The 15929-nt window shown below is 33.8% G+C and overlaps 1 protein-coding gene across 1 annotated transcript; it reads left to right on the forward strand.

The window, feature by feature from the left end:
• Nucleotides 1–4936: 4936 nt before the first annotated feature.
• Nucleotides 4937–5887, forward strand: LOC105864755 (olfactory receptor 4K2). The gene has a single exon (XM_012752848.1). It carries the CDS (start codon nt 4937–4939, stop codon nt 5885–5887), a length of 951 nt encoding a protein of 316 aa, XP_012608302.1.
• Nucleotides 5888–15929: the final 10042 nt, after the last annotated feature.

Below are 15929 nucleotides of genomic sequence, written 5' to 3' on the forward strand. Positions count from 1 at the left end.
AGGATGCTGCATAACATTTTACAATGCACAGGACCATCCTCTACAACAAGCAATTGTCTGCTCCAAAATGGCAATAGTGCTGAGAATAAGAAACCTTCATTAGTATAAAGTTGAGATTCATTCATATTTTTGTAGTGTCAGTAAGTTTTTCTTTTTAATAGATGAGTAGTATTTCATTATATGAGTATACAACAATTTATCCACCAGCCGATACATATGTGTTTTTGTTTTTTTCTACTTTTAGACTATTATGAACAAAGTTGCTATGAACATTCACATTTAGGTTTTCGTGGACCTAAGCTTGCATTTCCTTTGCATAAATATCTAAGAGAATTTTTACTTGGTTGTATGGTAATTGTATATTTTACTTTATGTAAATTGTCAAGCTGTTTTCCAAAATGGTTGTACCATGTTGTGTTTCTGACAAAAATATGAGAGCTTTCATTGCATTCTTGATACAAATATTTTCTTCTAGTCAGTAACATTGTTTTTCATTTACTGAACAGTATCATTTAAAGAGCAGAAGTTTTAAATTTTGATTTAGCCCAAGTTATCAAATTTTTAATTGTTTTCTTTTCTTTTTGTCTCTTAGAAATTTTTACCTAACTTTAGGCCACAAAGACTTTCCTCTATAGTTTATTCTAGGACTTTTATAGTTTATGTCTTAAATTTAGGTCCATATTCATTTGAAATTAATTTTTATATAAGGTATAGGATAAGAATTGTCCTTATTTATATAAGTATTGAGATTACATATATATTTATGTTTGCATATAAATATCTAATAATTCTAACACCATTTGTTGAAAAGGCAATTCTTTCCCGCTGAGTTATTTTGACAACATATATATATTTTTTGGACCCTTCATTCTATTCCATTCATCTACTTGTATACACTTAGGCAAATATAACACTATGTTGATTACTACTGCTTTATGTTAAGGGCTGAAAACAGCATAAGTCTAACAAATTTTTTCTTCTAACAAATTTCTTTGGTGATTTTATTCTCTTTGCAATTCCTTATAAATTTTGGATTTAAAAAATTTGTTTATTTCTACAAAAATCTTGCTGAGATATTGATTAGCATGATGTTTAATGCATAGAACAACTAGGAGGTAATTGCCATTGTAACAATATTGTATCTTTCTATCCATGAACATAGTCTCTCTTTCTCTCTCTCTTTCTGTATCACTGTCTCTGTCTCTTAATGTCTTTTTGTATTTATTCTATTTATTCTGGGACCCAGGAGATGGAAAATAACAATGCTGGAGCATATGATACTTCTGTTTATATTACAATGAACAAAGTAAGTCATGCATCCAAGTCTCTGGCAAATGAAGTGAGAGTTATACTCCTCCACAGCACAGGAAGGTCCCTGAAGGGGTGGACCATTTAAAAAAAGTAGCCAATTTTGATTTTTAAAAATGCAGTGCACAACACAGATTTCTACCAGATAATAGTCATATTGATAGTATTCAATAAATAAAAATATTCATAATGGGCCGGGCGCGGTGGCTCAAGCCTGTAATCCTAGCACTCTGGGAGGCCGAGGCGGGCGGATTGCTCGAGGTCAGGAGTTCGAAACCAGCCTGAGCAAGAGCAAGACCCCGTCTCTACTATAAATAGAAAGAAATTAATTGGCCAACTAATATATATATATATATATAAAATTAGCCGGACATGGTGGCGCATGCCTGTAGTCCCAGCTACTCGGGAGGCTGAGGCAGAAGGATTGCTTGAGCCCAGGAGTTTGAGGTTGCTGTGAGCTAGGCTGACGCCACGGCACTCACTCTAGCCTGTGCAACAAAGTGAGACTCTGTCTCAAAAAAAAAAAAATATTCATAATGAAAGTTACTTAGAAATATCATTTTATTAATCATAATCACATTCACATTGCTGGTATCTTAGTCAAAGTTATCACCTTATGTCTATTAGATTTAATAATACCCTGCCTTAAATTTCCCTCTTCTCTGAACTGGCTAAATAAATCCTTATGTTACTGAAAGTTTAGTACTTGTCCCCAAGGCTGAATGAAGAATGAGGACAAGGTGTGAAAAAAGAAAAGAAAAGTTTATTAATTTGCCATCAAATGAGGAGGATGGCAGACTCTCATCTTAAAGAACCATCATCTCCCCTTTAAGCAGAAATACAGGTCTCAGGGGGGTTTTTGGCTTTAGGCTATTGCTGTTTAACTATAGTTGGTGGTTTTCGTCCACCTTGTTGCCAGTAAAGATGATCTTATGATCTTTGTCCAGATAATGCTATTGAGCTATCTCCTGTGGTTTAAGATACTAGAAAACAAAGAACAAAGAACATTTTTCTGCTTCTTTGATTATTGGCCTTGGGCAAGAATGCAGGTTTTAATTCCCAAAAATGGTGAGGAGTTTTAAAGAGACAATTTGTAAAACATTTTGCTCTTTTTCATACCTTTGCCTCTATTACACTTAAAAAGTACTATTGTCAAATCATCACAACTCTGACTACAATCTTACAATGGCCGCTTGTCATCTTTTATATTAAGTTAACTGTTCTAGAGTGGCATTCTTTTCTTCCAAACTGCTAAGTATCTTGCTCCACTGCAAATAAGTTGCACTGTTTGTGTCCCACAAGCATTCTTTTTCTTCTGTCAATCAAAATTTTAATTTTCATTATAGGCTAATTTCATGATGTATCTCTTGCAAGAACATGTTCTTGATTGGTTCAGCACATGATAATTTGTCTTTTAACTAAAGTCCAGTTCACCCATGATCTCTGAAAATCAGTCAAACTCTAGATTTATTTGTTTGCATTTTCACCAATTGCTTTATTTATAGGTGTTCAATATCTCCAAAGAACTTGCAACTTTGAAGCAGAGGTTGTCATTGAACCAAACTGGATTCCACTCACCCAGTGACATAAGGCCAGGCACTGGAGGCTACAGCTGCAGCAGCAGAAAGAAGCATTTTTATTTTCAGGGTGCCATGCAAGGAGAACAAGCAGCAAATACTTAAAACTTGAACTCCCCCATGTCTTACAAGTTTGGTTTCTTTAAAGGCAGGGATGCACTTCAGGCAGGCCCCTCCCCAAAAGGCAGGATATCCTGAAGTAGGTGTGGCACAGGTGAATTCAGAGCAGAAAGGAATGTTAAGATGGATGTGACAGGCCCCACATGGGGACATTTAGAACAAAGAATGTCAATAAGAGTTCAAGTTCTCAATTTCCCCTTAGCTGCATTTTCCATCCATGGGGGTTTCTAAAAAACAACCCAGGAACATGTTAAGATGCCATCTATCAGCTTCCATAGGGAAGAAAAACACCTCCTATGTCTGGCTTGGAGTGCCATTGTTCTCATTAGTTTGCCCATTCACTTTTAAAGGCAAGACAGGTGTCCTGAAACTCCCCCTGAAGGAACTCATAATTTTCCTTTATTTTCATGCTTGGGGGTCTGGGAGGCCCCTCAGAGGGGGTCTCTGCTTGGTCTACAGTTGAGTGTTTTGGATTTTGTTCTCTACTGCCTCTAGTACAGGGTTAGAGAACCAAGGGTGCTTATTAAAATTAGTTGACAAGACTATTTCCTGTTGCCTTTTGAAATGATTACTTTCTCAACTTCTATTCCCTGAATCTCTCAGGTCCATGTGAAAACAATCATTGTGGGTTCTCATAAGATTTTTGAAATATCTTTCCTTTGTGAACTCAATAATACCATCTTTGTTGTTTAATAAATCCCATTGCAAGATGATTTCTTGGTCAATTCCCAAGTGCCTACAACCATGTTATCTACAGCTGCTAAACAACTAATGATTTAACTAGATCATTTATTTATATTTAAATTGACCTATACTTTCTGTCAGAAAACTACTTAGCACTCTTAATAATCCAAAGCTCAAATTCTTCCATAGATCTGGTAAGTAAAGATGTTTTACAAATGATTCCTACAGAAAGATTTGAAATGTTTTCCCTCCCTACTCCCACTCCCATTTCCTAACCCCTATTCCATGGATCCAAGAGCAGTACAATAGTTTGCCTATGTTAACAATGAAAAAGATGTTAGGATGAAAGAGATTGATGTTTGAGTGCCTTCCCATAAAAGTGATGTGATTTGTTATTTAGGATATAGGGTAAAATTTTAAATTGTAGAATTACAAATAGTTGTAGGAGAAACCGACTCATATTTTAATGAAACAAATTATGACCAAAAAAAGTTAAATGGCTTTCCTTTGGCTATATGACTATATTGTAGTAAATTTAATAATAAACCAGCCTTCTTCACTGTATGAATATATGCAAAACTAATTTCCTATGTGTTTCTTCTGGGTCTCAGATAGAAAACTTTTATCTGTGAATATGCTAACAGTTCTCTGGAAATTTACAAGAGTTCTACAACTCTTCATTTTAACATCACTATAATGTTGTTTAAGAGCCTTAAATGTGATATAAGAGCTTTATATATAATATAATTTATATATGTTTTTTCAGTAAGGATATATTTATGGGTGAATTATAAATAACTAAACAGGTGTGTGTGTGTGTGTGTGTGTGTGTGTGTACGTGTGTGTATATATGTGTGTTTAACACATTGTCAACATAAAGTGCTTACTAAATATTAACTATTATCTTTATGATTATATAGATGAATGGATGGACAAATAGGTAGGTAGGGAGGTCTCTTCAGAATAATATTATCTCAGTTAGATTCCCATATAAAACCAGCAAAGAAAGTGTTATTTTTCAATACCTGTGATTTAAGAGGTATTTTGTCATAATCTCTAATATTCTATAATTTCCTTTATATACCAAATGAGAAGAATGAAAAGAATAGTTAATTTTCATAGAGAAAAAAGTCTATGAAAGTAGATTCTTGGAAATAAAGCCCTTGCTTCAACTGAATCATACTTTCCCCCCTTAATGATTCTTCTTATCATTTTTTGATACAGGCTTCTACCTTGGAATCAAGACAATGGATGTGGCCAATAAGTCTACTGTATCTGAATTTGTTTTGCTGGGGCTTTCTAATTCCTGGGAACTACAGATATTTTTCTTTATGGTGTTTTCATTGTTTTATGTGGCAACAATGGTGGGTAATAGCCTCATAGTAATCACAGTTATAGTTGACTCTCACCTACATTCTCCTATGTATTTTCTGCTCACCAACCTTTCCATCATTGATATGTCTCTTGCTTCCTTTGCCACCCCCAAGATGATTACAGACTACCTAACTGGTCACAAAACCATCTCTTTCAATGGCTGCATTACCCAGATATTCTTTCTGCACCTTTTCACTGGCACTGAGATTATCTTACTCATGGCTATGTCTTTTGATAGGTATATTGCAATATGCAAGCCCCTACGCTATGCTTCAATCATTAGTCCACGGGTGTGTGTTGCACTTGTGGTGGCTTCCTGGATTGTGGGAATTATGCATTCAATGAGCCAGGTCATATTTGCCCTCACGTTGCCATTCTGTGGTCCCAATAAAGTGGACAGCTTTTTCTGTGACCTTCCTGTGGTGTTCCAGCTGGCTTGTGTGGACACTTACGTTCTGGGCCTCTTTATGATCTCAACAAGTGGCATAATTGCTTTGTCCTGCTTTATTCTTTTATTCAATTCTTATGTTATTGTCCTGGTGACTATCAAGCATCATTCCAGAGGATCATCAAAGGCCCTTTCTACATGTACAGCTCACTTCATTGTTGTCTTCCTGTTCTTTGGACCATGCATCTTCATCTACATGTGGCCACTAAGCAGCTTTCTAGTCGACAAGATACTGTCTGTGTTTTATACCATCTTCACTCCCATTCTGAACCCAGCAATCTATACCTTGAGGAATCAAGAAGTAAAGACAGCCATGAAGAAACTGAAGAATAGGTTTCTAAATGTTAACAAGGCAACCCCTTCTCATCATTTTTAGTTTTAACTTCTAGTTCTAGTTAGCTTCTAGTTTTAACTTCCTAGGCATTAAGTATCACAGTTTTTGTGATGCAGCATTGATCACAGTGCTGTGCTAAGCTCTGATTTGTGGAGTTCTTATCAAATTGTGATTTCCAAAAATTGGTGAGAACATGGGTAGGTGCATTTTAATATTATTCTCATGAATGTGCTCAAAATATATTAATATTTGAAATTTCAGAAAAGCAATTTAATGGAAATGATTTTTTCCAGAAACAAAGACTATCTATACAAATATAAGGAGTGATTGTTAAGACATTTAATAATAGCAATCAATTCATTGGAAAATAGGAACAAAGAATAATAGAAAATATAGATTAAAGGAGAACTAGGAGATGATGACAATTAGTTAGCAACTGAGTTACTCAGTGAGTTGCGTCTAAAATACGACAAATTAGTAAGATCTCCATAATACTTAGGAATTTTTATACTGCTGTAGGAGTTTAGCCTCTGACAGAAAAGCAATGATTTTCTATTAATACATACTTCCCAGAGCCACTCCTACTTAACATTTAAACCAATTCATGGTCTCTTCTAGTAAAGAAAATCCTGGATATATTTTATTAAAAATTTGAACGAGGTCCAAGAAAATCCTATAAGTGTCAGAATCTCCACAAATCAGTTTTAGCTCATTAGTAGAGCAATACAGCCATGATACTGCTTTTGATAAAGCAGAATAAGTACAGAGGCTGGAGAATTTTGCACATCAGAAAATATTATGAAATGAGTTGCAAAACAGTATACTTTGTTTCATGCAGACACCACGGTAGCTTAATTCCTGGGAGGTTAAGACTAGAATTAAGAGATACATCTTATGATAAATGAATTTATGGAGTTGATTAAATTTACTTTTTTCTTTAAATATTTAGGTGAAAAATAAGAAATTTGTGCTTAGCAATACACTCTCAATGAAGTAAGCATGTTTTTGTACACAAATAGGTTTTGTTACTGTTATAAATAAGAATTCTAAGTTCAGTATTAGCTTTAATGTCCTTAAAGTATCACTACCACCTGCTGATAGACACTGGAATTGTAAGTATTAAAAGTCATGAGAAATAATTCTTTTGGGTACCTTGTTTGCAAATCATCTTGTTTAAATATTGGCATACATTAATGAATTAACTGTTATTTAGAATTTACTAAATGATATTGATGAAATATCTTCTCTCCCAAAGGAAAAGATATGTTGTAATGACAGTATTTAATAAATATCAAACTGTTATCTTCTGGCATGATTGGGTAAATGGAGAAAACAAAGAATTATATATGTATTAATTATCATTCATGAGAGATAATTAAGAAAAGAAAATTCCTAACTTTTTATTTTAAGTCAGACTATAAGAGGAATGTATTTTTTCTTCATCAGTGTGTTTTTTCTTCATTAATGTATTAAAAAATAAGAAAACAAAATTTACAAGTATAAAGGTATGTAATATTGTCTTTAAAACTTGTGTTGTTTTAAAATTATTGAATAAAAATATCTATAGTATTAATGTGAAAATAATACATGTTTATATCAACAAAATGATAGCATAATTCTATTTTAAATAGTTATACAAATTGGGCCAATTTAGATTGCGTGTGTGAACTTTCTCTTGATTGCAGTTATATGTGCAAATATGTTTGGATTCAAGGACCTTATTTATATAAAACATTTTAGTTAGTATTTTAGAAATATCCCAAATAATTCTTTTACTTAACGTATTTATTTGTCTGGGGAATATTTTCAAAATTAAGCCTGTTTTGCAGTATAATACTGTGAAGTATTCTGGAAGGGATGCTGTCCATCTTCAGTGCTATTGTGGAGAATTCTAGAATTCAATAACATTTGCCAAAAAACCCTCAATGATGTAACTCATTTGCAGACAACTCTTTAAGGCTAGTCAACAATGAGATTGAATAGTTGGATTGATAGGAAATCTCTGTAGCTGAGAATGAAAGGGACTACAGAATGCCTTTAGAGTACTTCCATGTATAAAGGGAATAACCTACCAATTCCTCTTGTAGCTCATCATGAGGAGTCAACATTCAAGATATCTCTGCGTGTCATAGAAACACTTAAAAATCTCAGGACTTACGATGAATGGTTTTATCACCATATTTCCTCCACAGCTGCTGACACTCTTTGACCAAGGGTGAGTGTGTGACATGGCCACAGACTCATTCATAAGCAGCAGTCAGGATGGTACCATTTGCCACCACGGTAGGCAGAGTCAGAAATGACATTTTGCAAAGCATGCTACATTAGCAGAAACCAGTTAATATAACCATAACAGGTCGAGGGTAGTTTTAAATGTTCTGCACTATTCTAATAACAGAATTGAAGGAGTGTGGAGATAGGGAAGATTTATAAGAAGAGCACGTTGATAAGCAACTTCATCTTTCTTTGGGTGTTTGGGGAACCATGAAGCTTGGCAATACCAAACCTATGAGTTTTTCAAATTATAAAAAGCCAATTGTAGAAAGTCATGTAAAATTAAGCAGAATAATTGAATGCGGGCAAAGAAAAGCTATTTAAAAATCAGGTATATATAAAATGTAAATTTTAATATGCGAAGGAATTGGATATATGTAATGGCCATAAAAACTGTAAATTATGTTTGCTTCTAAAAATGTTTAAGGAAAATTTCAGAATACTATAATATATAGTTTAACGGTGGATTTATCACAAAGCTAGGAAAGCTTTAGGCTTAGAACTCCTCCCTTGCATGGGTTTCCTCCAAGATCTTGTAATGGGCCTAAACAAACTTTTATTAATAATTTGTGTTTTGTTTTTGTTCTTAAAGAGGTCCCATCAGATTGAGTCTTAGGCTCCACAGAACCTAGGCCCACCTTGAGTGTAGGGATAAAAGTCTTAGATTGTGGTATCTTTTTATCTGTGTTTGATGTCAGTTCTACTGTTAGTGGTGTAAACTTGGGCAAGATACTTAACATCTGTTAGCCTTAGTTTCTACATCTGAGATTATAATGCTACATACATCATGGAGTTGTTTGAGGGATAGAGGATGTAAATCATATAAAGCATATAGTTGTCATCAATAAATATTAATCATTATATCATTCTAGGTGATCAACTCTGAATATCTTTGTTTAAGAGCTTGATATGCTCTTGAGCTAAGAGTTGCATTGTTTAATTTGAAGGTACATTTTTATTTTATATGTTTTAAATATCCATGTCTAGATATGTGTGTATAAAATTAATGTGTATCAGGATTAATTTGGAAAATTAACAGTGGCTTCTGCTAGAAAAATTACATGGGTTTTTACATTAATTCAAACTTCTAGAAACATGTTTTCCTCTCTGCTTGCAACTTTTATTAATGAAGAGAAAATTTAAATTTTGTTTAATCATTATGCTATTGCTTTATTACAAGGAATAAGTATTAAATTCATTAATTGATTTTAGGATGGATTTTCAGTACAGTTTGTGTCAGAATAAGCATGGTCATGTTGGACCCTCATATCAATAAGGTGAAGAGATAGATAGATGGGACAGATTAGTAGATGGACAGACAAAGTTTTGTATGATATGAACTCTTATGTGAAGTATTTTTCTACATTAAGAAGGGCTAAGGATGATGTGATCCCTGGAATCTGTTGCCAAATGGAAGAAGTTCTTGATAAGATGCTACTATTTGATCATATTCAGACTCTTTTTTTCCCCAAATTTCTTCTTCATTTATTCTATCAAAGTATAGTTTTCTTTTTTTGTTTCTAATACTCAACTAATTTGGATTTGTGAGATATACCTACCTTGGCAATAGGTATCTCTCTTTTTTTTTTCATTTAAAAAAATTTAGGAGGTAAAAGTGTTTTTGGTTACGTGGGTGAATTGTATCATGTTGAAGTCATGGCTTTCAGTGTATCCATTACCAGAATAGTGTACATTGTACATGATAGGTAGATCTTTATCCCTCACCTCTTTCCCACTCTCTCTCCTTCTTAGTTTCAAGTGTCCATTAGAAGTCTTTATGGCTATATATATCCTTCATTTAGATACCATTTATGAGTGAGAGCATGTGGTATCTGTTTTTCCATTTCTGAGATACTTCACTTAGGATAATGGCCTCCAGTTCCACTCAAGTTGCTGCTCAAGACATTATTTCACTGCTTTTTATGGCTTAGTAATACTCCATGGTGTATTACTATATCTGTATTTATGTCTAAACACCACATTTTCTTTATGCATTTATCAGTCAACTTAGGTTGCTTTTATATCTTTGCAATTGTCAATTGTGCTGTGATAAACATTCGGGTGTTTCTTGTTTTCTTTTGTTTTGTTTTTTTAATAAAATAGCTTCTTTTCCTTTGGGTGGATACCCAGTAGTGGGATTGCTTGGTAGAATGGTAAGTCTACTTGCAGTTCTTTGAGAACTCCATACTCCATACTGCAGAACTCCATACTGCTTTCCATAGTGGTTGTACAAGTTCACATTTCCACCAACAGTGTGTAAACATTCCCTTTTCATTGCAGCCATGCCAACATTTATTGCTTTTGCCTTTTAAATCATGATGATTCTGACAATGGTATTTCATTGTGGTTTTAATTTGCATTTCCCTGAGATTAGTGATGTTGAACATTTTTTCATATGTTTATTGGCCATTTGTCTATCTTATACAAGTTTTTCAAACTCTAAAAAAAAAAAAAAATACTAGTGACTCCCTTTCAGTTAAAGCAAAGTTGATGAGAGAGACAGCTGGAGTAACCCTTTTCTCTCCCTATTTCTTCCCTGACACTATGTTGCATGATGATTTTTGGATGTATGTACTCAGATTGAAAAACAGAGAGATGAAAACAGCTATGGAAATCTGATTCATGTGAACAGCTTACATGTATTCTCAGGCTTCAGTGAAACCCATGATGCAATATGATGGTCCTTCAGTTTATACACTTCTTTTATGAAGATTACTTTTCTAATGAACATAGTAGTTTTTGGTTGTGAACTATTTTTAATGTTCTTGATTACAACTGTGAGTTAAATATGCACAAGTTACACCAGAGTTAGTAGGACCAACACCCAAACAAGACTGGAAATGTGACTTGGATCATGGGTTAATGTATTCTATCTGTATTGTTGCCAGTATAACTCAATTAAAATTTTATTTTTTCTCTCTGATTTCTGTAAAATAAATAAATAAATTCCAACATGTAGTATGTACTACAATATGTGTATTTTTGTTTTTTTCTCTGGTAATTTATAATGCTAATATTGGGAGAAGATATATACTCATTCACATTTGTAACTATCTCTTAAGAATGAATTTTTTCATAAAAGAAATTGTTTTAGAATTGGAAGCTTCAGATTTTTTCACCACCTATTAGTCTTTTTATAGCTACTAATTGCAAGCCTGTTGTTAATTGGCCTATCTTCACTCTTTACCTTGTAACTCTACTAGGAATGGAAAGCCATAAATGAAAGCTAGATTTTCTCCATTTTCTCACTCACCACCCATCAAAGGAAATTTAAAGGAGGGAAAATGCTTTTTAGATTGAGACTGGAAATAGTACTTCAATTAGAAACTTGTTTTCACATAATTATATATCTATATCTATTTTTTTCTTTATGTCAAAGTATAAGTATATTGGTTGGCCTTCAGTGAAGAAAATAGAAATCACTGGGTATATGAAGCAGACTTAATACAGTGCGTGAAATGCATACAAATTATTAGAAGACTTACAGGAACAGGTGTTGGGGGAAACTATTGGAGCCTTTGTGTTCCAGACTAGATCCCAGTAATGTGCTCCAGTGGACAAAAGCCTCGCTGCCACGGCCACTGTCTCATTGCCCTTAGCACTTTTGAAGCTGGTGATCTCATGGGACTCAGGTCTGGCTGCCACAGTTACTTTCCCTCACATCACATCATCTTGCTCACCATCAGGGTTACTTAAGTAGATGCCCTCTGCCTCACCTGTGCCTTTTAAAACTCATGTTGGTTGAAAACATAGGGAAAAGGATCCATGACATTAGTCTGGGAAAATTATTTTTTTGACATAATCCCCAAAACACAGGCAAAAATAGATAAATGGGATTATACCAAACTAAGAAGCTTCTGTACAGCCAATAACATAATCAAAAAATGAAAAACCAACCTACAGAATAGAAGAAAACATTTGCAAACTATACATCTGATAAGGGACTAATATACAAACAACTAAAAAACAAGAAAACAACTGACCAGTTAAAAAAAAAAATAGGCAAAGGACCTGAATAGACATTTCTCAAAAGAAGATATACAAATGGCTAAAAGATATTCAAAAAAATGCTCAACATTATGAATCATCCGGTAAATGCAAAATAACCACAATGAGATAGCAACTAACACCTGTTAGAATGGCTACTATGCCCAAAGGCAATCACAGTAACAACGAAAATAAACAAATGGGACCTGATCAAATTAAAAAGCCAAGGAAACTATCATGAGAGCAAACAGATAACCTACGGAATGGGAGAAAATATTCACATGTTACACATCCAATAAAGGGCTGATAACTAGAATCTATATAGATCTCAGGAAAATCAGCAAGAAAAAAAATCAAACAACCCTTTCAAAAAGTGGGCAAAGTATATGAACAGAAACTTTTCAAAAAGTAGACTAATGGCCAAGAAACGTGAAAAAATGCTCAACAACTCTAATCATCAGGGAAATGCAAATCAAAACCACAGTGAGATATCACTTACCTCCAGTGAGAATGACCTTTATCAAAATGTCCCAAAACAATAAATGTTGGCAGAGCCAGAAACACTCACACACTGCTGGTGGGACTTCAAACTAGTACAACCTCTATGGAAAGTAATATGGAGATACCTCAAAGAGCTTAAAGTAGAACTATCATTTGATCCAGCAATCCCATTACTGGGCATCTACCCAAAAGAACAAAAGACATTCTATAGAAAACACATCTGCTCCCGAATGTTTATAGCGCACGATTTACAATTGCAAAGATGTAGAAACAACCCAAGTGCCCATCACTACATAGGTGGATTAATGAAATGTGGTATATGTATACCATGGAGTTCTACTCAGCAACAAAAAACAATCATAATATAGCACCTCTTGTATTATCCTGAATAAAGCCTGAGCCCATTCTACTAAGTGAAGTATCACAAGAATGGAAAAACCAGCACCACATGAACTCACCATCAAATTGGTATTAACTGATCAACACTTAAGTGCATGTATAGTAATAACATTCTTTGGATGTGGGGCAGATGGGAGCGGGGAGGTGGGGATGGGTATATTCACACCTGAGGGGTGTGGTGCACACTGTCTGAGGGATGGACACGCTTGAAGCTCTGACTCGGGTGGGGCAAGGGCAATTTATGTAACCTAAACATTTGTACCCTCGTAATATGCTGAAATAAAAAAAATAATAAACATAGGAAAATACAGTAAAAAAAAAATACTACAGGTCAATTTCACTGGTAAACCTACATGCAAAGTTCTAAATGAAAAATTAGCACATCAACCCAAATTATGATATCCTCATATAACACATTATAATTAAGTAGAGTTTATGCTAAGAATTCATATATGTTTGCATTGGATGTTCTATCAATAATACTTAATATTTAAGATTAAAGAAGGAATTCATTAAACATTCCAATTGTTGGGGATCAGATGTTCTTTGCTGAGTTTTTTCATTTTTCCCACCAATGTGGAGAATATCACCAAAGATTCAATTCAAGTCTTCATGTAGGATTTCAAAAATCTTTACATGTAAAAATTTCCCTAAATCTATTGGAACATAGCACATATAATTGGTGTGGGTAAGACAAGGGGAAGAGCTTTGGGAGTTGAAAGGAAGATGAAAGTTTGGCTGTTTGGACTTGAGCCATTTTCCTTATTCAACAAACCAGCAAATGTGTAATAACAAAGAATCTCCCTGGGACACATCTATCTTCCCATGGTCCCCGTTCAATCCTTAGTTCTAAATAAAATGGAGAAATGGGAAAAGGGGAAAAGGGTGGAAAAGAGTGCTGAAAAGAGGAGGTTTTCTTAAGTCAATATTTATTATGTTGTGATAGCTCAGCTCAAAAGCATGTATACATCTGATGCAATGCTCTTATAAGAGTATTTGATCTGAAAGAAGTGAAAACTTGTTTCAACTTTCTCAAAATCTGTACATAACTGAATTAGGTATGTTTTCTATATTTTATGTCAACCACTTGCATGATCTGTTTGCTTGGGTTCTCTCTTTGGAAAATGATAATAAGACCTTTAACTAGAGAATGAAGCTTAGAGCAATGGCTTATGATATTTGGACTTTTGTTCAAATTCCTTTGCTTTGACCACATAATATTTATATCCATTTTGGTGTGGAGCATAAAATTGGATGTTTGGTGTGATAGGAAAATGTTTTAAGGATCAATTTCTGTAAAATTTGAGGTGTTTTCTTCTGATTCTAAGGGTTTTCTTCTGAAGTAGTGAATAGGAGAGACTCTGCAAAAACATCCTGACATCATTTTACATTTATCTTAGTTCACCCCAGCCCAGTCCATCACCTAGACAAAATGACATTCAGTAGAGGGATACAGTGTCACTCTCTATGATGATTGCTAGCATTCTTCTTTCTCTCCTGACCACATCTCATTAATTTTTCATTCATTTTCAGCAAAAGACAGTTGCCATTTCATAGGTGATTGACCAAATTAAAAGATGTGGTCAAGAACAATTTCATTCCCAATTTTTAAAATAATACATGCTACTTTTGGACAAAAATTTCCTTCCCCACAAGAGAATGCCCTAGGAGGGATGCCTCCACTCACCCAACTGATAACTATTGATCTAAAAATCCTTTGTAGCAGTTTCATTTTAGGTATTTTGTGACAGTATACACTGTCACTCATTTGATTATTATTATTATTTTTTATGCTCAGGTGTTCGGAAGAAACTTTGTAAAAGGTAATATAGCAACAAACCATGTAGCAAATATTATCAGGCAATAAAGCTTTCCAGACTAATATATTATAAAACAAAATTTATCATTTTAAACAAAAAACATTAACCATTTTGGAAAACAAATTATATGTCACCTCCCACCTTTTTGTCTAGAAAGGGCTACTATTATTAAGTTCATTTATAATACAACTAGTAATATTCAATGATATTGAATAAACCAAACCTCTCATTTTCTAATCTGGATGATTCCATTCATTGTATACTCTTAAGCCATGTCTTTTGAATTGCATTAGAGAATCTACGGTCAAGGGTTGTGGAAAGAGCTCTGAGGACTTGGGATGAAGTGTTGGATTTGTTGTTTGCTTTTTAGATAATATTGAACATATCAGTTAAATTTTTTGAGTTTCAATTTTCTTATGTAGAAAAATGAGGACAACTATCTCTTTCTTACCTCAGTTTAAGGCTCACATATTGCATGTAAAAATGCTTTCAAACTAAATAGTTTTGCAAACTGATACCACTCCCTTTTTAAATAATATTTTATAGAGTCTGACACTTAATCACTTCTAATTATAACACAGAAAATAAAAAGGCAGAAACTTCTTTCTTAAAAAACAAAAACAAAAATAGACAAAAAACTCTCCTTGTCAGCTAAAAGATTTGCATTTCTAAGCACAATTCTAAAAAATAAATTATCAGATAATTTTCTACCTTCTTGGAAGCTTTTTCTGCATCCTTCCAAAGAAGCTGAAGTGAAAACAGGCAAAATGGATTATTTTACAACCTATTTGCAAATTATTTATTATCTCTAGTGTTTATTATCATAATTTTTTGTTCATAATACCATTTTTCCTGAATGAGACAGCATTATTTTTTGTTAGATATTTTTCAAACAATTTACCTTATGAGGTTAGAGAAGTTCTAATGAAAGCCTACAAATTCTATATCCTGAATACAATTACTTCTTTTGGAAGGCTGCTGCACTGGTGAGTGAAATACCACAGTTGATCTTCACATAATCGACTTTTTAATGACCTAAACTAAATCAGATCTTCGTATTTCATGGGTATTATCACCTTATCTATTGATATTTTGTACTGGCC

Source organism: Microcebus murinus, chromosome 6, assembly GCF_040939455.1.
Source record: "Microcebus murinus isolate Inina chromosome 6, M.murinus_Inina_mat1.0, whole genome shotgun sequence".
In the NCBI taxonomy this organism is placed as follows: domain Eukaryota; kingdom Metazoa; phylum Chordata; class Mammalia; order Primates; family Cheirogaleidae; genus Microcebus; species Microcebus murinus.